The 23,617-nt window shown below is 36.2% G+C and overlaps 1 protein-coding gene across 4 annotated transcripts in view; it reads right to left on the bottom strand.

Moving 5' to 3' along the window:
• Positions 1-22,119, bottom strand: part of tjp2 (tight junction protein 2) — a 42,849-nt gene extending 20,730 nt beyond the window's left edge. For 2 of the 4 annotated variants that reach the window (XM_023337863.1, XM_023337864.1), the window contains exons 1-2: positions 14,271-14,415; positions 9,968-10,097 (exon numbers count right to left, since the gene is read on the bottom strand). In XM_023337863.1, coding sequence (XP_023193631.1) covers positions 9,968-10,097; positions 14,271-14,377 — 237 coding nt within the window. In that variant the 5' untranslated portion in view covers positions 14,378-14,415. Of the gene's footprint in view, positions 1-5,288; positions 5,548-9,967; positions 10,098-14,270; positions 14,416-21,946 lie in introns of those variants that run through there. The other 2 variants (XM_023337866.1, XM_023337865.1) reach the window with 2 other exon arrangements.
• Positions 22,120-23,617: the final 1,498 nt, after the last annotated feature.

Here is a 23,617-nt window from a genome sequence, read left to right as displayed (position 1 = left end):
GTCGTCTTCAAAAAGAAGCAGAAAATGTTTTTTTCTTTGTAAAAGAAAATTAAATTCCACTTATTGCCCTCTAAAAAAAAAAAAAAAAAAAAAAGGTTTAGTCTGACTCCAAACAAGCGGTAGACCAACCACCTGAGGAGCAGGTAGAAAACAGAACTAGAAACTCAAGTTTTCAAGATTTTCACTAAAGTGTGAAAGAGACACCAGACAGTGAAATCACCACAGAGAAAAATCTGTAATTTGGCTTTTAAGTTTCTGACTTAAAACCTCCAGAAATCAGTTCAGAGTAGAGAGAAACCTGCCTGGTTAATCTGTATGAAAGAGATTTTTAAAAACCTGCAGATTAAGATTAAACTTGTTCAGGTTACAGAGAGAAATTAGAGGCAAAATTCATGTTAGGATTAAATTAAATCAAAACTTTCACTGCAGAAACCTCAAATCTTTTTAAAAACACTAAATCTAAATCCCTTCCTTCTCCATCAAATCCATCACACAGCCTCCATGACGAGCCGGGTTCAGCGCCGCGACTCGGACCCAAACCGGGTCGCCGCGGCGACGGAGCGGCACTCACGAGTCCCTGCAGGATGCGGATGGTCTTGACGGCGTGCGCCCATTTCCTGTGCAGGCTGAGGACGGTCTTCATGGTGGCTTCCTATCCGCGCGTGTCCTGGTTCAGCGGCGCATCGATGTGCGCCACAGCCTCCATGGCCACATCTGCACACATCTGCAGCTGCAGCAGCAGCAGCAGCAGCAGCAGCAGCTCTCTCCCTGCCTAACCGCCTTTGACGTAAGCGGGATTCTGCTGGCCTACATTCAGCACAAATCCCACCGTCTGCAGGAAGTGGAAGCAGAGACGCTCCGACTTCTGGGCTGCGATGAAACGCTCAGCGCAGGAAAACTCCAGCACTTCCCCGCCGCTTCAGAGGGAAGTTTGGAAACTTTTACAGCCCCGCAATTCAGAGAAAAAAATAAATAAACCTGATGTTATTCATTACTGGTATTACTAAGGTATTGTTATGGTGTTCTGCACGCTACAGCAGAGATAAAGCAGCGAAAATATAAAAACATTTAATGTTAAGAAATGTCTGATTGGTCCAAGAGCAACACAAATTTAACAAAAATAAATAAAAACAACAAAAAATAGCCAATTTTTCTATGAGGCCCACTTTTTTAAAGTAAAATATTAAAAACGTACTACACATTTTTTATTTTAACAGCTCATTTTTCATAAACAAATTAAAAATACTGATTTTATTTCACGTAAAAATACATAAAAATGGACAGATTTTATTGCCCTTTAAAAAGATATATATTATTTATAAATAACTTAATATTTCTAAGGGAATAACTGATTTTAAAAAGCTTTATCCTCTTAAAAATACAGGAAGAAAATGCCTCCAAAAATAAAAAAATCCTATTTTACTTAAAGCTCAATAATTTTTGTGAAAAATTAATCCATAAATGATTGTATATTCAAAATGATAAGACAAGCATTTTTTTTCCATTTATTGAATAATAAATAAATCCGATTTCATTTTTGTTGTTTTATTGTAATATTTCTTTAAATCAGAGATTCCTTCTGTTCCAACCGATGGCATCGGGGACCACTTAAAATCCATCTAGTGGCCGCAAATGGCCCCCGGACCGCGCTTTGGACACCCTGATATAAACAAACCTTTATTTCAATTACAGATCAACAAGTAATTTAATGAGCATTAAATGTTACATTGAAAGTATCCAAACAAATGAAACGCTTAAATATAAAATACAAAGAAAGTCACAAAAAAACATGTTTTTGTCAAGTTTTCTAGTATTTAGAAAATATAAATAATTTTACTAATCCTAACTGACCTAAAGTAAGAAAAGATTAATCTGATTTAACTGATAAAAAAATAGTTTGTTTTATCTGGTTTCAACTGTAAATAATGTTTTCTAAATTTAGGCTTTTAATTAAACGTTAGATTATATTTTATTACAAAACTGTTGAGTTTAGATGTGAAGCAGTTTGAAGACGCAGAAGAAAAATGTAGAACAAGAAGCAGAGATGAATAATCTGAGAATAAATCAGCGAAAGCGTTTCCTCTGAATGTCGAGAGTCATTATGTGATAAACGTTTCCTCTGATGAGGAAGCGGAAAAAATACCAGATCAGAATCACAGGAAGCGACTTAAACTAATTATTTACAGCAAGAAGAAGAAGAAGGGAAAGAAAATCTACTCTGGGTTTATTCTTAGACGCCACATAAAGACGTGGATAAAAACCTCTAGATATAAAACAGAATAAACTATCTGGGTAATTAATCTCATGATAGATTAAAATGAGATCCATAACTGAGACATTATAATAGATTTTATTTATTGGTTCTTGGTTTTATTTTGATATCTAAAATATCTTCCATTTCTAGTGTTAAATGTTCTTTACAAAGTTCATTGGGTTTTTGATAGGATTCACTTTCATTATTATGTCTTTATCAATAAATAACTTAAAAATAGTCTTGAAACAACAATCGCAATAATTACTGGTACAATTTATCATCCAGGAAAATGTGTTACTGTAACAGATCTATGAGTAAATGTGCTGAGTTATATTTAAATGATTTGTTAAAGCCAGAGGTTAAAAGGTTAACATCTGGCTCTGATTTTCAGGCTAACATCCTTTCGCAGCGTTTCCCCCTCTGTATTATAAGCCTGGCGGGCCACCAGGTTTTACTTGTGTCCCCACCAGGCTAAGCATTGCTTATTTTTTTTTTAAATCTTTGCATTTTTTAGGACCTTATAGTTGATGTTCAGGTATTAATCTTCCAATATTTTAATAATAAATAATTATGAAGTGCTATTTTAAAATTTCATATCAACTTTAAACATTATTTAACTCAAAAACACAACGTTGTTTGATAAATGAGCGCCCCAACCACCGGGGTTAGCACGTTTTCTGGGGGAAACGTTGCTTTCAGCAGGTCTAGTAGGTCAGAAGAGTTTTGGGTCTGACCCGACAAGAGAAACAGCAGCGTCATTTCAAGAAACTTTCCTTGGAGCAAACAGACAGGAAATGCTAACCATCTCCAATGCTAGCTGCACTAATGCTACAAGCTACAACATGGATGTCTGAAAACAACTTAAAGTTACATTTTGAGCATAGAAATTATTAAAAAGATCACAATCAATAGAAAATGTTGATGTAAGCCCTTTAAAGTAAGACTTAGCTTTTTTTTTAACCAGATTCTACCAGCATAAAATTGGTATTTTCAGAGATAAGAGTAAAAAAAATCTAAATTAAACAGTGAATTTAAGACTCAGTTAAGAAAAGTGAGTAGTTGAAACTACTGTACAGGCTCAGAAACCCCCAGTTATAATCCCAGGCTTTTCCACTTATTTAATAATGAAAACATAAGAAAACTATTTCCACAAAAAGGAGGAAAATTTCATATTTGGATCCTTTTACATGGTACAACAGTAATCTGTGAAATTCAGCTAAAATATGGAGCTGTGTCTTCCTGCAGGAGGCGCTAAAAGCACAAAAACCAAACCACGTGTCAGAGCGCTGACTCACTGTTACAGAACATTATGAAACAAAAAGTCACATTTTATCCACAGAACAGATAAAACTTGAACAAGTCAGCAACCTAAACTCAGCACAAAAAGAAAGAAAAACATTTCTGTGTCTCAATGAACTGAAATCAGATCCATTTTGTTCAAACTGTAACCAACAGGAGTAGTTTTTGTAACAAACTCAGGGTCAAAGGTCAGATTAGATGACTCTGCTGGACAATACAATCTGCAAGTAATGTTAAAAACTAAATTAGTCTTTTTTTTTTTTTTTTTTTAAATACTTTATGACTTCTTTCCAGAAAAATCCCAGAAACTCAAATCGATTGGATGGTGGGAGACACGTTGTACAATGGCGCCCTCTGCTGGAAGTAAAGCGGCATTACACCTTCGATTTTAAAATGAACAAACAAAATAATGGATAAAAAACTAAATTTAAATATAGAAAAAACTCTGTTCTTACCAAATACAGATGGAAAATAATTTAAAGAAAAAAAATGAAGAAAAAAACGTTTTTTGACCATAAAAGAAAGAAAAAAACCTACAGAATAAATTAGATACTGACTAGACTTATCTTTTAGTGAGAAAAAAAAGAGATTTCACAACTTTTAATATCAAACACTGACACCAGCATTTCACATGAGATATTTCACTGCTTCTAAAGAAACAGCAACTATAGCCATCAATTTAATTGTTTTTCTCCTCAAAGGAAAAGGAGTAATTTTAATGTTTTTAATAACCTATACATGACATCATGCTTGTCATTTTTAATAAAATAAATTTCTTGCGCATGCATTTCTCCAGATAAATTATTCTACTCTTCCTAGAAAATCCTTAAAAGTCTCTTATGAGGTTTACAACATTTTATCCATTTGTGAAAACTGGAAAAAGACAATTTGGACTGAAATATCCTACAGAGACTAAATTTTTTATTTTTTAATCTGCCAATTCAAACCCAATAAAGCAAATCCAGCTGCTGCTACTATAGTCAATTTTTAGTAGAAATGTGATTTTAACAGAAAACGTGCCAGAGTTTTTCCATTTTAAAGCACAATTTAACACATATTGCTGCTCACGGCCAGCCAGCTGGCTGAAAAACCTCCATGTTTTTTCTCATACTGGCAAGAAAAAACTAATTTGTCTCCTTTGAAACGCATCTAGTCGCACAAAAACAATCAATTTGAAATAGTTGAGTGTAAATACAATAATATTTGAACAACCTGGTAAATGTATTCTCTAATTTATGTAGGGATTATCAAACTTCCTTCCCATTGATTATTAAAACTCATACTTGTGACAAAGTTATGTAGCTACTAATAACAGAAAGTTGCAATTTAGTTTGTCATATAAACGCCAACATGACGTTCAAAATAAGTTTTTATTTTTTTAGGTTTAACCAAGACTGAAAAAGTTCCAGAGGATCACAAACTGTTTTACTTAAGTTTTGAGTAACTGGGTTCAGGTTCGGGTTCCGGCCTGGAGCTGATTAATTATCCGTTAAAATCGGTGGAATAGCCCTTTACCGGAGCTGCCAAGCGGACGCCAACTTCGGCGCCGTCCTATCAGCAGGTGCGGCAGGATGCAACAGGCTTCAGTTGGGATCATTGGGGGGAAAAACCCGAACATTCCCGGTTTTCTCCTCCTAAAAACAGCCACACAAACCTCCATGACCGCTCCGGTGCCACTTCTACTCCCGGTGGAGGTTTATAACTCCAGTTTGTTTTAAAAACGGAAGATACTTACGGTTAAATTGCGGGGCGTATTTCTTCTCAGAGAGAGCAGGGCCCCTCTGTTCACTGGCATCACGCACTTTGTACCGTCCCGGACTGGTACCACTGGTTTCCAACCGAACTCCCTAACTGGATGAACGTTTCCGGGTGGCACGTCGGCCAAAGTGACGGATAAAAGTAGGAAAATACACAAGTTTAAAGATTTTACAGCCACTTCGGCTTGACTTTAAATCACGAACTTCGCTCCCTAAAAAAACCATTAAAAAAAAAAAAAAATAGCGCCGAGGGCTGTGAGCTCGAGTCGGACTGAACCAACGCAAGCAGCGGCAGGGGGGGACGCCTTCACAAACAGTCAGGATAAATCCACTCCGACGTGAAAACCTCCTTATCACCACACTATTAAACCACTTAACTCAACTTTAAACATTTCATAGCCATTAAAAACCAAACCGGAAGAATAAAAATACATTTATACAAAAGATGTCGGCATTTTCCACCCCGGGTCGGATGGACTAGTCCGAATTTCCCATTGATTTTTAAAGCTATGAAGCTCCCAGGCGGACAGAACAAAAAGTATGACACAGGAAAACGACATCTGAGCGTTATTTATCTATTTTTAGACAGACTAAAAATAAATCATCATCACAGTCACAAAGCAATGACTTTTCAAACTCCCACATATCAAAAAATCCCTAAATGCAACATCTACCAAAGTATTCACACCTTTTTCCACATTTTGTTCCATTACAACCACAAACTTTAGTTTACGTTAGGATTTTATGTAGTAAACAAAAGGAAAAGTTTTTATAAATGTTAATAAATAAAAATCTGAAGAGTGCGGCATGCATTTGTGATCCACACAGATGTTCTTTTTCCAATCCGAGTCGGAGCTATTTTGCAAAGAATACTGGCACAAATGCTGGACTTTGTGTTGGTTTATTACATAAAACCTGAACAAAATGCATCCAAATTAGTGCTTTTAAAAATTAAAAGTTAAATTCAAGGTGTATTAATATTTCATGAAACTATTGCTAGAAATAATTTCTCCCTAAACAATCAATTTAGAATAGTTTAAAAATAAAATGTAGTTACTAAACTATGAATTGTCTCTGTAACAGGTTAAAACTAATCTAATTCGATGTATATTGCATTCTAAATATAGTTGCTTTTAAATTATTTCATAAATCAATGGACTTTATGACTATTTTTGTGAATAATTGTACAAAATTGTTGGTGTTATCCAGGTGGAGAAGTCAATTAATTTGATCTTTTGGGCGTTTTGTTGTGCTAAATAAATATTACCTCATCATAATCTTCTAATACGACCAAACCAAATTGTTTCCATATTCTGCCACCACAATGTCTGAACTATAAAAGGAGGCTATAAGTCGAATTATTGAGGCAGATAACGCAGGGATTATCCTAATTATAAAATCAGGGATTAGTCCATGAAAAGAGGTTCCCAATTAAAACAAACAAAAAAATGAATCCAAAGTCTAGCAGATGAATCATGGCTGCAACTATTTCAATTTGAAAACGAAGGATTATTTCAGACTCATAAGCAGATTGGTTTAATTGATTTTTAAACCTTTATCCCATATAAATGTGATTTTGTCATTTCCTTTCATTTTTTAACTCATTGTAGTTGTATTTTTCATACAAATTGTTTTTTTCTTTTCAATATTGTGCATTTTTAGTATTTTTTTACTCCTTTATTAAAACATTTACTACGCATTTCATGTCATATTTTAACTTTCATTGATTAGTTAATTTTACTGCTTTTTATTTTAATTTCTATTGTATATTTCACGTGAATGCAGTATTTTGTCTTCTTTCAGCGGACAGTTAGCTCCTAGTGTTCACCCGGTTATCGATCCCAGCCGCCCAAAAATAGCTAAAACACTTTAAAACTCCTTTAAAACGTTTATAGCTGTATATTTTAATAGTACAAACTTCAAATATATGTTAATATACATGAATTCACAGAGTGGAGACCGTCTTAGCTAGCTAGCGCTGCCACAGAAGCTAACAACAATCTTCCTCGTTGCCACTGTTGGGAGTATTAGCCAATCAGCGCGGAGCAAAATAAGAGGCGCTCCTTTATTGGCTGTTACGAAAGCGGCAGCCAATAGCATGTCACGTAGCATTTTACCTCAGTTTTCTAGCTTCCAGTTACGTTCCACAGAAGAATCTGAATACGAAACCGCAAATCAGGGAGTATTCACTGTTTATTGAGTAATAATACTAATAAATAATTTTATTTTTAGCCTGTTTTGGAAAGATCAATCAAGTTAAAGTCGTTTTTAATCTCAGCAGTTTAACTTTCTGGATAAGTAAACAGCTGTTTCAGGTTATAGTTACAGTAAAACAACATAAGTAAGCTAATTTCAAAACAAATGCAGCTGTTCTGCACTTGGGACACACCTTTGACTTTTTTCTGGAAGAGGAGTCAGTGTGGTAGAAATGAGCACATTCCAGGGCTGCTGAAAAATGCCAGGCACAGCTCAAAATAGGCCAACCTTATGCAAAGCAGCCTCCCTGACCTGAATTATTTGTGAGACTGAGCCATTAAAACAATGAAGCTTTCTGGATCTGACATGTCTCCCTGGTTAATCACCATCCTGGGTGGGGGAGAGCAGCAGGAGGGGGTCTCTGCAGGAGAGAGGAGTGTTCAAAACTGGTGATAAAAAAAGGAAAGAAGCAGCAGACTGGGAAACACTGAGTCACTGATTCTTTGAATCCATGTCAGCAAACTGATTCTGCTTTCTGAATCATGGTTTGAATCATCTGTGACAAGATTATAAAACGGCTTCATTAGAAGGTAAAACTAAGGTTTTCATATTAGGACACAAGCTTGAAAATGAGACCGAAGACAGAAAGACTGATGCTAATCGTCCAGAAGGAAGTTAGCAACATCCATGAGATACGATCGGACCTAAACTAAACAAACAGAAGGAAGTTTACTGGATTTCAACGGATTTTATCTTTAAGATTTCCCTAAAAGAAGCTTCAACAACAACAATCCATAAAGTTAAACTCAAATATATAAGAATGAAAATAAAAACTGCATTTCAAACTCATTATATACAAATTAATGGCACACAAAGTGATTTCAAGCACTATTTTTTGTTAGTTTTTCCAGGTAAGGCCTATAATAATACAAAAGTTTAGTGGAAGGAAAGACTCTGGTAGAAAAAGGCTAAAACCTGACATGTAAATGACATCCTTCACAAGGTTAACAAGCCACACAAGGTTATTGCTAATACTGCTGGTTTCAATACAAAATGCTGTACCACAGTATGCAAATGGAAAGTTTAGTGGAAGGATAAAGTGTAGTAGAAAAACCTGACAGTTGTTCTCCAGAGTATAAATGACATCATTCACAAGATAGATAAGCCACAAAATGTCCTTCCCAACAATATATGCTGATCACAGAACGCTCTACCACTATATAAATGGAAAGTTTAGTGGAAGGAAAAACGGACTCCAGAATGTAAAGGACATTCTTCATGAGGAGGATTACACAAAAAGTCATTGTAAATAATATTGACTGATCACAAAATGCTGTGTCCCAGTTTACAGAGAGAAAGTTTAGTGGAAGGAAGAAGTGTTGTAGAAGAGACCTCTAACCTTCCAGAGAATAAATGGCATCCATCACAAGGAGGATACATCAGAAAACATTTCCAACAATGCTGAATGATCACAGAGGGCTGTATCTTATTTTGAAAGTTTGGTGGAAGGTAAAAGTGTGGCAGAAAAAAAGCTGTGATATGATCTAAAATGACATCCTTCACACAAAGGATAAGCCATAAAACGTCACTGCTAAAGAAAGTTATAAAATGCTTTATCTGTTACTAATAACTTTACATAAATTAAGATTTTAAACATCAATGTTTCTGTAACAAACTTATACAAAAAAAAATCCTTTTCAAAACTAATTATTGAAATAAATTATTTAGGTATTACTGATCAATATCAGGGGACATACTGAGAGATGCAACTGAATTTAAACTATTTGCATCAACAGATAGTTGGTTGGGATTTTACTCCCTGTGGTCTTTGCATCCAAATCAGAGTTTTTACGACAAATAAAGTTAAAAATAGTAAACCAGGTTTAACATCATCAGTCCCCAGATCAGTTTACCGTCTTTTATTTTTCACATTCTGTTCATATTAGATAAGGCAGCTGCTTCAAATGTTTAATTCTGACGGAACAAACCAACAATAACAGATTTATTCCTAATATGGAGGAAGAGACTAGGATTAAATTAATGGTGGAAAAAGGAAAAAAATGAGAAAATAAAAAATGAAGGGAAAACAAATAAGAAAAGGAGCCAAAAAGGGAAAGAAGGAAAAGATGAAAAATTTCAAAAATATAAAAAATATTAAGAAAAATAAAGAAAAAATGAACAAAGACATATACAAGACAAAAAAGGAAAAAGAGGAAAAAACCCAGAGTTTACCCAGAACATATTCTAACGTTAACCAACAGCGTCCAGATCTATAAGCTGAATTTGACAAACATCTCAACTACAACCATAACTGCTGTTCATTTGGTGACATTTTAAACTTTGGGTAATAAATAAAATCCTTTTCACAGCAGCTGCATCGTCATAGCAAAGCTTCCTGACCCCATGTTAACCCCTAAACATGGCGGACGCTCCGTCTCCTGCACTCAGCATGTCAACGTACCATAGTGATGGCGGAGAAGCTCCTCGACGACAGGCGGCGAAGGTACAAGTACTGGGCTTCTCTGGACCAGCAGAACTTGCGGCCGGACTTGAGCAGGTCAGTACTGGTGTGGTCAGAGCAACCCTGGTCCCTGAGCAGAAGAAGAAAAACTCAGCGTTTCTCACAGATCTGGGACGTGTGAAAGGTTAAAGGTCGATTTATTAAGTTATAAAAACTGATCCCAACATGACCAGTTGGGATTACAAAGAGTAAAACTAATCAATTATAAACAATTATCTGGATCATGACACATTTATCATCCTATTAAACTGAATGTGATCATTAAAAAGCTTGAAAATTAATAGAAGTGTATTAGAAAAGGTTGTACGGAATCATATTCCTGCCAAAAACGCTGAGGAGCATGTCAAGCAAATTAAAACTGCAGATTTATTAACTGATCACAGGCATTTCTATTCATTCATAGTGATTATTTTTGTTGGGAAAATTGTGCTTTTAATGTTCACTGAATATTTGTCAGATGGGGGAGGATGCAGTTCTCATTGGTTGGATTTTCAGCACAAGTACAGTGACAGCCAACGTTAACGGCAAAATACAAGAAGAGGAAGATGAAGAAGATATGAAGGTAAGGAACAGGAAAAGTTTTGATTTCACCCCCTTCTCCTTACATTCAACATTTTTGACATGAAGGTGACGCCATAAAAATGGACCCAAGTTTATCCTGTCATAAAAAATGATGCAGATTTCAAATATGAAAATAATAGGATAGTTGTGAATAACAGGAATAGTTGTGATTTTTTCCCCTTCATTGTACAGTCAAGATTTTTAGCATCAATGTGACCCCGTAAGAAAGGACCCAAGTTTATCCTGTCACCATAGAAATGATGCAATGTCAAATAAGACAAAAAATAAATTTAGATAAAATTTAGAAAACTGCTGTGAAAAGTGAAATAAATGCTGGATATTTAATAAATCACTTCCTGTACACTTATTTATGGCAGCACAGAGGTTCCCAAAATGGGGGTCAGGGACTTCTGAAGGGTCGCGAGGCACCAAAAAAAAGCATTTTTCTAGCTTTAATTTAAAAGTTGGTTTATTACAAACTTTTGCTTCTAAAGTAACAGATTTAGCCATCGCAATAAAAACTTTCCCATCATCTTTATGCCAATAAATAAAAAAAAAAAAACACCATTTTCAGTTTATTTACCTTAAAATGTAATAAAAACCTGAGAAAACCCAATATTGCACAGTTATTGTCAGCAATATAATGAAACTCAGCAGAAATCTGTTTGTATTTCTGGATGTTTATGAGCCTCTGTGGCCCCAAGCTTTAAATTTTTAACGACGGTCCTGAAATATTTAGAGGGAAAGTCTCAGCGGCCGAACTGTCAAACTGTCAACTCTTCAGTCTGAGTCACCAAACGCTTCAAACTCACAGGAGCCGCTTTTAGAAAGTCCGAAACACTCTGACCTTTAAGACCTGCAACCAGACCAACGTTTGTTTCAGGATATTATTATTTATCATTTTATTTTGCTAAAAATAAACTAATTTAGTGAAAATCAGCTGTGATTTGGTGATTCAAGACGTTATATGTGATAAAAACAAAGATGTTTCTCGCTCTTTTCTCACCCTGACTAACCGTGAGCGACAGGTTCAGTCCTCTGCCAACATGGCTCTCGTTTCCCTCACCGTGGTTCCCATGGTAACCGGTCCCTGAATAATGGCTGCTGCTGCCAGCTATGTGCCCGCAGCGGGGAGGATGAGGAAGACGGTTGGGGGTTTCTGAGAACAACCCGATGGCGACGTTTTAGGAAAACAGCTGCTGAGACCATCCTGGGAAACTCGTTTTACTGTTGAAAACATTTTCCTCCATGTTGGTCGCGGCGACGGATTCTTGGGGATTTTCATCAACAATCCACACGGACTAGTCAATTTAGTCTGATAATGTCACGACTTTATCCCCGTAACTAACATTACAACTTGGTGCTGGTAACGTTACAATTTTATTTGGTACGTCTTTTTCATACAACTTTATTCTGCTAACGTCGCGACTTCATTGTCTTACAACTTTATTCTGAAAATGTTACAACTTTCTTTTCATGATATTATGACTGTTGTACAACATTTTTGTAATATTACAACATTCTGGTAATACTAAAACTGTTGTACAACTATTCTCATGCTGCGACTCTTTAAATATTACGTTTTAATTTGTAATATGTCTGTTGCCGTATTATTTGTTTGAATGTTACAACATTTTGGTAATGTGACAATTCTCTTACATCACGACTTTATTCTGTAATACAACTGTCGTAAAACTCTTGTATTTTTATAATATTACAAGCTAACTCATAATATGCATCGTCATATAATTCATTCTTGTAATCTTACTACGACCTCATTGTACATCTTTAATGTCTTGCGACTTCTTTATTCTCATCGTCGAACGTTTATTCTCGTATAACTGCGACTTCGCTCTTGTAACATGTTTTTGTTGTTTTTATTATAACTTTATATTTCGGTCCACACCATTTGCTGAAGTGCGTTCACACCTAAAGGTTCGGACCAACAGGGGAAACGAACTCTGGTCCGTTTAAAGCGAACCAAAAATCTCAGGTGTGAACATGGAAAACCAGATCATTGTTCTCCGAGAACGACTTTAGGAAAGTCAGAGGAGTTTGTTGTTGTTGTGTCAACATGTGTTTCTGGATCCAGAGAACATTTTAATCTGACATTTTTAAGGAATATCTTGTCCTTGAATACCAAACGTGAGCGCCGTCTCCACCAGATATTTTCTAAATAATTCCTCTTGCAGGTGAAGTTTCTTTTTAAATTCATTTCCTGTGTATCGATGCACAAACAGGCCGATTCAGACAAAGATTTTCCCCTCTGAGGATAAAACCGCTTCAACAGAAAACAAAAGGTCAGCCGTCCTGACATTTCATCTCTGATTGCTCCACTCAGATAAACCTGAAGCAAAAGTATATTAGATTAAAAAAGAGATCAAATCAACCCAAAGGACTGGAAGAGACCTGAACTGTCCTCCTCTGACTGCACAGCTGCAGCATTTCAAGCAATCCTCATTTCTAATGCAACATCATTTCCAATCTGGTTCTGGTCGTCAGCCTCCAACGTCCGGGAAACTGGACAGAACAAAAAGACCTTGAAAGTTTAAGGAGCTGAACTCTGAATGCAACAATGTCTCCTTTTGTTTTTGTTTCAATATATTCTGTTATGACGCATGGAGGTCAAAACCACCAGACATTCAACTCCTGCTGCTGCTTTCAGTTCACTGGAGCAACAAAGTTTGAACTTTAACCCAAAATATCAACAAAAGGCTCCAGTTTTCACAAAAAATAAAACACCCATTAAAACAGATTTCTGGTTAGAAGCAGAGGTTTTTGGGTATTTTCCAAGTTATTAATCAAGGGTGTTCAAAGTAGGGTCCGTGGGCCGTTTGTGGCCCTTGGATACATTTTGTGCGGCCCACCCGACCAAAATTCAAAAACAAAATCAAAAAATTAGGAGAAAACTACAATTTGAAATTGAAATCTACTAACAAAATTGTTAGATGCAACACAAAGTGACAACGTTTTTTGCCTTCCTTCAGTTGTCATGGTAACAGAGACATAATTTACACATTGACTTGTAATCCAGATTACAGATTGGTGCATCCAAATCTGCTTTTAATTGCTGTATTGAAACTTGGTCAAATACAGGAAGTGTGTTAAAATAAAGACCAACTTAGATCCTGTTTTTATTGATGAGAAAAGAAGAAAATTCTTCAAATTGAGCCCAAAATAAAACGTGCAACGTATAAGAAAAAAATATTAATTAAAAATAGTCATCTATAGTTTGTTAAAAAACTGGATCTGCTTTAACCATGAACTATTTTTATTTTTTTGTTGATTTAAATCTTAAAAATTACTTTATTTTGACCCATAAATACTTTTGAGCTGTTGATTTTGGCCCATGTGAAAATATTTTTAATTTAAACTATTTTTTTGACAATATGGCTGCAGTATTGTTTAAAATGACTGTATTAATCTAAGAGAGAGACAGATTTAGAAGCAAAGGCTAGATTTCATCCATACAATCAATAAAAATACAATATATTTCAGTGGACAAATTAACACAGAAAAAAAGAATAATAGTGATAAATATTTTTCCTTCTTCTCTTTGGTGCTGATGTTATTTTTAAGAAGTGAAATCTTAAAGGTACAGAATCCACCTGTTCCTTCCCTGCTTCACCAAATGCTATTTTTTCCTCCATTTGTGAGAATTGAACAGAGACGTCCGTCTCACCCTGGGGGTCGCCACAGCTTCCTGCCGGGCGGCATCAGCTCCCGTTTGTTCAGGGGAACGACCCCCATGGCCGCCTGCATGATGGTGATGAACTTCTTAAACTTCATCTTCTCTTCTTTTTTTTTTTAAATCTCTCCTCTAGCATCCATCAGAGCGCCGCTGCCGCGCGTCCGTCTCCTTCCCTCTCATCTCCCCGTGTCTGACTCATCAGATGCTCCGTCTCCGCTCCTCACAGCATCCGCTTCTCCATGGCAACCAGGCTGGGATCCAGCGCGGAGGTCGGCGACATCCCCGCCGCTGCTGCTGCTGACGGACCGACGTCCCTTTGGCTTCTCCGAGCGGGAAGCAAGCCGCCACGCCGTCGCTGGGAGCCGGGATGGCGTCACGCTTACATAATAATAACGGAGCGTCTCTGGGCATTACACTAATGAAAACGCTGCTTCTGCCGCCGCCACCATCATCATCATCATCGTCGTCGTCGCTGCCGGAGCCGCTGGGATAATTGTGTTACTAAGCTCTGACGGATCATGGAGGCTCCCCGCCCCCGCCCACCATAATCCCCCCCATCGAGGCTTAGTCTTCTCGCCACTTAAACAGCGACCCATCTACTTCAGCCGACACACCCCCTCCATCAGCACAGCTACGGAACACCAGAAATGTCCAAACCACTGATACGCATGTTCACAGAGTTCAGTAGTAACCAGTTACATTTATCCAGTTCTATTTACTCGAGTATCTTTATTGAAAAAATTCACTTTTGCCATGCTGTACTTCTTACTTTAACTTGAGTAATTTTTTTATGAAGCATTTTTCTGGATTTTCTACCCACTGAATGAAAAACAAAAATTCACCTGACACAGAAACACACCTGCAGTTTTTGTTAAAGTTTCTTAAGTTTGTTTTTATTAAAGAAACTGATTTGGAAAATGTTTCTTTTGCCTGATGTTATTTGTTTGCTACTTATATGAATTATTGTCATTTTGGCCTTTAAATGAACTTTTGGTCCATCTAATTATGCCATTTTTAAATACAAATGATTGATAATTTGATCAGTTACTTGAGTTGACTTTTTACCAAATAGTTTTTACTTTTACTACAGTAAAAATGTGTTGAAGTAGTGATACTCTTACTTTAGTACATTTAGCTGCCATCACTCAGCAGTAACTGAGTTTCCATTACAAATGTGACCAAAATCTTTTTGATATTGTGAGTTTTATTTCACAATTAAATTAAAAACACAGTTAAAAATGTGTGAATGACGCGATAAGTAATTAAAAATCGTGCCATGGTCGGGTCTTTCTTAAACTAGATATGGAAACCTTTTATTGACTACTTTAATTTATTGATAAGCTAACATTAGACAACATAAGCCAAACTGTAATAAAAGATCAACTGAGCTAAAATGTGCCAAGTTGTTAAGTCAAAACCAGCTCAAATATATAGAAATAAGAACCTAAAATAAGATCAGTTAAAATAAGATAAGCTAAAATATGCAAACACATAATAAGCTGAGGCCATAATAACATTTGCAAAGCTAATAACCTAAAACTAAAACATTAGTTAAACTAAACAAGGCTAAACTGTGATTTAAAGCCAAGATAAATTCAACTAGAAGATAAAAATCACATTAGGATAAAGACAAGTCAAAAAAAGCAAAGCTATGCTAAATCAACTTAAGATAAGGTTAGCTAAGCTAAATATGAAAGTAGTGCTAAAATAAGCAATAATAAAGTATATTATGATAAAATAAACTAAATTAAATGGTTTCCATGCTGGTTATTTGTATATTCGCCATGAATTATGACGTTGCTTCATGTCAGGATTTTACTTGCACAACATTCAGAAGGAGCCTGAAGTAAAACTGGATCCGTTTGGACCAGCCAGGAATGTGCTGAGGTTTGCTGCACCGTTTGGTCCCGACTTGCTCAAAAAGCATAAATTCATGATCTTTTCCTTCATCTTCATTTCTGGATTAACCTTTTTAAAGCATAAAGCTTTTAAAAATAAACTTCTGTATCTTCTCCTGATGTAAAGTCATCAGAGCCAGATTAATAATCCACCGTCTAGTCTCCAGATGACAGCAGACATGCATGTCCTGGGGGTTCAAATAATAAAATATTAATCTATGCGCCCTCTCCATGAGACGCCAGCTAATGCAACTCTGAATGGGATTTATGCTGGACCAGCCTGGGCCTCTGGATTACGGCCAGGAGAGCTGCTGCAGATTTCACAGCGCAGGAAAAACAACAACAAAAAGGAAGAAACCCGTCAGTTCAACAGGCGGGAATAAACTGAGAAAGTTTTCATCATCATGTTGACTCTTTAGGATGTTCTTTTATAAAATGTTTTCATCTGGAGAGTTTTTGCACTTCGTCACAATTTGGATGTTTTTGCAACATTTGGTTCCAAAATTGCAACATTTGTTACATTTCCAGTTGCTGTGGTTCTCTTTCACACAGAACCGAGTCAGATGAACCAAACCCGATGAAAAACCTGTTCCCCTCCTCGCCTGCGGGGGCGCTGCACCAACAACCACTCATGGAAACGACAGGAAAACCTTTGGAGACACCGAGCGCAACAACATGTAAACCAATATGGAACGAAATCATTGGAGGATTTTGTTTTTCTCTTTGTTTAAACACCACAAACTATTTCTCCTGCTAGCGCTAGGCTAGTGCGTTTGTTTTGGTTGTATTTTCCCAGAATGCCCTGCGCTGTAGTCCACTTCCTCCTTTTGGAACCGTCTCAGTCCGCCTGGCGTTCGCATATGTAGTCGAACCGAATCAGAGTTCACTTCAACTGATCTGAGTTTGATCGCACAGCAACCTCTCCTCAAATTAATCAAACTTTCTAAGCAAATGAACTGGAGTTGGATTAAAGCGGATTAAACAGAACTAGTGTGAACACATCCTGAAAAAAGTAGGCAGACAATTTAAGATATTAAATTCTCTTAAATATTAATATTTAAGGTATTAATTGTCTTAAATTCAACGTCATAATTACTGCTCTGGATATTTTGTTTTTCCAGCTAATGGCTTTTGTTTTAAGTATATATATTCCATTTAATTAACAAATTATTAAATTAGTTGATGCTTCAATCGTTGATTAATCACAACTAATCCGATCGTTTCAGCCCCAGAGGCATCAAAATGAGTCGTGAAGCTAGAAAACACCCAAAATGACATTTAAATGTGTTTTAAACTGATTTCATCTCCAAAATATGTTGCAGACGACTTTAATCATGCATTAAGGACTAAAAGCGTCAGTGAAGTTCCCATTATTAATTATAAAAGACGGCTGAGCGTGACTCAGCCAGCAGCTCATTCCTTTGTCGCTTCATGTTTTCTGTTTCTCTCCAACTTTCTATTTTTAATTCCTCAACCGGCTGAGCAAATGTGGCAGGAGCTGCTTGGTCGTCTTAATGCCTTTACATAAGCAGTTTGTTTCTCTTGTCACGTCCCCACGTGTCGCGTAGTGGCCCGGTGGCGCCGCGTTCCCCCGGCCGCGGGCCATTACGCAACGTCCAAATGCGGTGCATGTGCGGGCCAGATGGAGGGACACATGCCAGCCGCAAATCTGTGGCCGGAGCGTGCGAAGGGAGAGAGGGAGGAGCTGGAGGAGGGAGACTGACAGGGAGCGAGCACATGCTCCGCACAGGTGGAGACGGGATCATCAGGGATGATGGCGGCAAAAAATGACTGGTTTTTCAATCTGCAGGGACGGAAAAGTTGTTTTTTCCTTTCCTTCAGCAGCGGCACAACATGCAAGGAGATTAAATAAGCAACTTATCCGATACTGTGTCTGGTTTTTCAACGACTGGAGGAGAAAAACCCTGGCATTGTTCATACGAACGAGAAAAACCTGATTTTCTAAGCTGTGGATGTTAACTTCCTATTACGTCACGGTTAACGATTATTTTAATTTATTCTGACAATAAATCAGATAAAAACAAAAAAGACTTTTCATTTAACCTCTTCAGCCTTTTTCTGCCATATCATAAATACATTAAAATATGTCAAAAACAAGCATTACTTTAGTGATCCTTTGTAGTAAAGGAAGAATCTGCCAGATTTAATGGGGCTTTGGTCTGATCTGACTGACCTGATGATTATTTTATGGGTTAATTGATTAATGGTTTTACAGCAAAAGATGTTTAATAGATTTTTTTTACATAATTTGAAGCAGGTGAAGCTGAATCTGAACTTGAGGTAGAAGATATTTACAGAAAAATAGTTTTTCTTTTTATTCAGCTTCGGCTTCATCAATGCTCTGCTATTCTTTCACCAATCGGACTTTTTTTGAGTCAATTATCGATTAATTGATTGCTGATCGAGTTGACTGTCATTTTAATAATTAATGAAAAATAATCAAATTAATAATTCAAAACCTATCAGAGAGTTAGATTTATTAATAGATGAAAATTAAGCATCAGAAATTTAGTAAACATTTTTATTTTAAACCATCTTAAAATAAGTTAAACTTTTTTATTAAATTAATTTAAAAACTTTAAGTTGCACTGAAATATGTTAATCGCAGAGTTTTAAATTTTATCGTGCCGGAACAAATTAGTGTAAGTTTTTAAGTGTAGTTTTTTTAAGTGTAGTTTTTTTAAGTGTAGTTTTTTTAAGTGTAGATTTTTCCCCGTTCACAGTGAGTTGTTTGTGTCTACTGTCGCCACATGCAGTCAGGACGACTGTTTACTGCAAACTCAGTGAATTAATGGATAAATTTACCAGCTGACATTTTATGACTGGACCAAACTAATTAAACTGAAACATGTTAAATTATGGATTTTTTCTTTAATTAGTTTTTTAGGCCTGATAAGTAATCATCCCAGAAGTTATTGCGATACACGATAATATTAATGTTTTGAGACAATTTAAGTAATTTTATGGTATAATAATAATGCAAGAAAACATTCTCAAAGATCAATAAACTTTAAATTCTAATGAACATTTAACTCTGGAAGTGGAAGACATTTCAAACATCTAAAATAAATAAAAACAACAAATAAAATAACTTATTACTTTATTATATTATATTATAAACATAAAATAAAATCAGATCTGAATCTCTTCCATATGTGGAAATAATCTGTAAATGTATCAGATCGTTTTCGTAGCGTCTGCAATCTGAACGATCGCTTTGCATTTTATCTGATTCTTACATCAATAACTCGAGTTCAGCTTATAGACTTAATATTAATGTAATTCTGACCTGTTTGTAAAGTTTAAGTCTCTTGAAATTGCCTAATTTGTCAGTTTGGGTGAAGTAAACAACTCAGACTGTATTTAAAACTGAGTAAAATCGATGTTTAAGCTCAGTTTTCATTGTGTTATTAATACCAGTAAGAGCTGGTCAGGACTTCACAGATTAAAGTGTTTCTATTCAAAGGAATGCTTGGCCAGCGCTGCCGGCTGAGCAGATAAAACACCTCCCTGCTGCGCTGATCCATAACAAAAACAGAGGGAGGATCAAATATTTCAGGACCAGCAGGCCTCACTGCCTCTTTTTAACCCATTTAAAACAACATTTCTTCCTGTGTTCAGTGGAAAACTGCAGCCAGCACCTCCTGCCAGCCCACTTCCCTCTGAAGAGTTCAGGTTTAGTAATGAGGAGAAAAGAAAATGTGACTCATTAAGCAGGTTCTCCAACCGGTTCTACCGATCAGCATGTAAACAGCATCTATACGCCTCCATTACGACTCTCAAAAAGGGTCATTATGTTTGTCAAAAACCCAATAAAAGCAACAATAAGAGCTGAACGTCAGCAGGACGGGAACAATAAAGAAGAAATGGAATTAAACTGAATCAGTTCCTGTGATTAGCGGATCATAAACCTAAAAATAAACGACTAATATCAGGAATTTAAAGACCAACAGGAAGGTTTTCGTCATATAATCACATTTTTCCGTGTTATTTAAAGGTAATAAAATCATTTGAGTCAAACAGGATTCTTCCCTTTAGGCTACTAAAGTGAGCACAGCCTCGCCTTTTCTGTTTACACCAAAAATCCAGTCATGGTTATCTGCTAATGCGCTAACAGAGGAGCTAATTTTTAGCCTACAGCGCTTTTGCTAACATTTAAAAGCACTGAGTTTCCTAATCTAAATCTGAAATTCTACTTTATTTGTCGGTGTTGTAACTTTTAATTTAATAAAGTTCAACATCTTTATTGAAGTCTTGGTTATGAAGAATCCTTCAAAAAGTTAGAAGTTTGTATTCACGCTCTTATTTTGAAGGGGTGAAAACTGTTTTAACAGCAGTTCCATTTCCGCCCCTTTTTTTCCTCAATAACTTTATTTAAAAGTTATTTGTTTCTTCAAGAAACAAAATAAAACATGGAGAGTAGAGAACAAGACAAACATAAATAAAGTATCTAGCAGCTTTAGCTTCACTAAATACTTTGTTGGTACAGTGCGTTAGCATTAGCTTTCGCTAAATACGGTGTTGATGTAGCACTTTAGAGTTAGCATACTGTGCAGCAAATGGTTTAAAAAGTTAGAAATACTAATGACTGACCAGTTTAAAAAGATGTTTTTTTAAATATTTCTTCCTTAGTATAAAAATGTATTTTGTGATTTTAAAAATGAAGTTAAAGATTTTATAAATTCTGAAGAAAATTTGAAATTTCTCATCTTTTTAACTAATTTCTTAAGAACCTAAAAACTTAAAATAAAAAAATAACTGCAATTATTTAAATATTTTGTAATTAAAATAAGCATTTTTTTTCAAACTTCAAAACTTTCAAAATCCAAACATTAAACCGGTTTTGCAAAAAACATAGAACCAAAAAAATGGGGAAAATGTTTAGTAAAAAACAGAAAACTGAAAATATTTATAGGATTTTATTTTTATTATCAGAAACTGTAAATTATGTTAATAAAAATCACTAAAGGAAGCCTAAATTAGTATTGTTTAGGAACATTTTAAATTCTCCATTATTTTGTAAACAATGTGCTTTGCACTGTTAAAACTTTATTCTAATACAAAATCATGGACATCTGCAGTGTTTATTCCCCTCTAAAAGCCACAAAATAAAATTCAATATTTGTATTTTCCTCATTTAAAACTAATTTTATACTAAACCAGTAAATTCTGAAAAATTGCCACACATTGAAACTTCCATGTCTAAAACATTTTCCGTCATTTTTATAGCTAAAAAAAGCAAAAGTATCCAACCTGAATTTATGCTTGAGGCTTAAAAAGTTAAACGGTTAAGAGAATAAATTAGATTATTTCTTTGAATATCCCTTTAACTCTTGAAAAGGTCATTTGAAAAATGAGAAAGTGAGAGAAATAACCGGAGTTAAATATAGAAAAATGGGTTTAATATCTAATATAAACCCGATTAGAGGTTAAATATAGTGGATAACTGTCTGGTCTTCTCATTAACACACCTGAAGCCAACCTGCAGGCCTCAGACAGACAGAAACCGTTTATTCCTGGATGAACGCCAACAAAACCGCGGCCTGGACACGAAGTGGGTCAAAATGACCATAAATTAAACCTTTAATTCCACCTTAAGACGCACTAAAGGTGGTTATTGCACCTTAAAACCATCTAGGTCAGTCATTATTCTCGGTCTGTGTCGGTATTCTGATCCAACATGGCTGAGAAACACGGAAAAAACCCCACAGAGGCGACATTTGAGCGAAAGGAACAGGGAGTACTCACCTGGCGAAACCGCGTCTTTCTCCCGGTTCTCCCGGTCCAACGCAGGTTTTATCCCGAACTACCGGCCCGGGCGGGGAGGAGGTGGGCTAGGAAGGGGGTCTTCAGCTGGGAAAGATATCGTGAATGTTTTGGAGAAGTCCATATAATCGCTCTTCCTGGTTGTAACAGGTATGTGGGCGTGGCTTAGTGATTTCAGGTGTGCAGTTGAAACTGCAGTAGGTGCGGCTGATGGTATCGCTGCTCTGACTCATCACAGATTTACTGAGTGGGATTCAAAAAATGCCTTTCTGACCCAACTGCTCTGTAAAGGAAGATACATTCAGGCAGACTGAGCACTGATTTATGACGCTTATGAAATAAAATCTTTTTATTTAAAATAAAATGTAATGTTGAAAACTAATTGGTAAGTTAGTTTTCTGTTTCTGTACTATGAATAAAAAAGACAGGAAGTCCTTAATGATTTTTGTATGTCTGATTTTATGCAGCATATTAATAATTGATCCTCTATAAGAGAAAAACAACAAAGGTTTGTTTGACCTTGCCCTCATGGTCTTTATTTTTATTTATTTTATTTTTTAACCAATTAAATAACAAATACAGCAACAAAAATGGATGAGAGGATGGATGGATGGATGGATGGATGGATGGATGGATGGATGAATGGATGGTTTGTTAGAGGATGGATGGATGAATGGATGGATGGATGGATGGAGTCTGTTTCCCTCTGTGACCTTTGACCCCTCCCTTTGGCTCCTCCAGTCGTTTTCTCAGATCTTCCTGCTGGGATCAGACCAGGTTCTGCTCAGCATCAACCAAACCTCCTGGGTCCCTCCGGGGGTCGAGGCGCCGCGCCTCGTTCCCTCGACGACGAGATCCAGGAACAGATACGGAGCTCAAACACTGGGAATTCACTGGGACAGGAAGCTGGACTGGAGCAGGAACGCCGAACAGGAAGGAGCAGAGCCGCCTCCTTTTCCTGTCAGCATCTGACGGCGTTTTGTCTTCTGCCTTCCACACACACACTTCTGTCAGCTGACAACAAGGCGGAAAGTCGCTGGGAGACACTACAAAAACACAACGTCTTACCAAGTATGTCATAGTTTCTAGTGCAAATACCTTAATGCACTTCAAATAAAACTATCAAATAAAACTAAAGTAACTTGCAAGTAACTTTTCAGCAAGAAAAAAAGTTATAATTTCTTAATATTTATTAAAAAGCATTATGTCCTCTAGCAGTTTATTTCACTTATGTGGGGAAAATGTCTTGTTACAAGTGAAATAATCTGCCCGGTTACCTAGCAACCCCAGCGGAATCCCACCCGTCACCTAGCAACCAAAGTCTGAGCTACACAAAACATGTTCATTACATTTTTTTTGCACAAAATCTTTCTAAGATGATAAAAGTTTAGTCTGGTTATTTTTACAACATGTGAAAAAATATCTTCTTATAAGTGAAAAAAATCTGCCAGTGGAAATAGAACTTTTTAAAATCAATATTCAGGAATTACTGACTTAAACTCATCTTGCTGAAAAGTTACATATTAGTTTTGTCTTATTTAAAGTGTACGAAGACATTTGCATCAGAAACTAGACAAAAAGGTATTTGGCAGGATTTGCTGGATGTTTTGTGGCATGACTTATAAAAAAAGAAAAAGTGTTAGAGGGCCAAAT

Source organism: Xiphophorus maculatus, chromosome 8, assembly GCF_002775205.1.
Source record: "Xiphophorus maculatus strain JP 163 A chromosome 8, X_maculatus-5.0-male, whole genome shotgun sequence".
NCBI lineage: Eukaryota > Metazoa > Chordata > Actinopteri > Cyprinodontiformes > Poeciliidae > Xiphophorus > Xiphophorus maculatus.
This window is presented reverse-complemented; position numbering and strand designations above follow the sequence as displayed.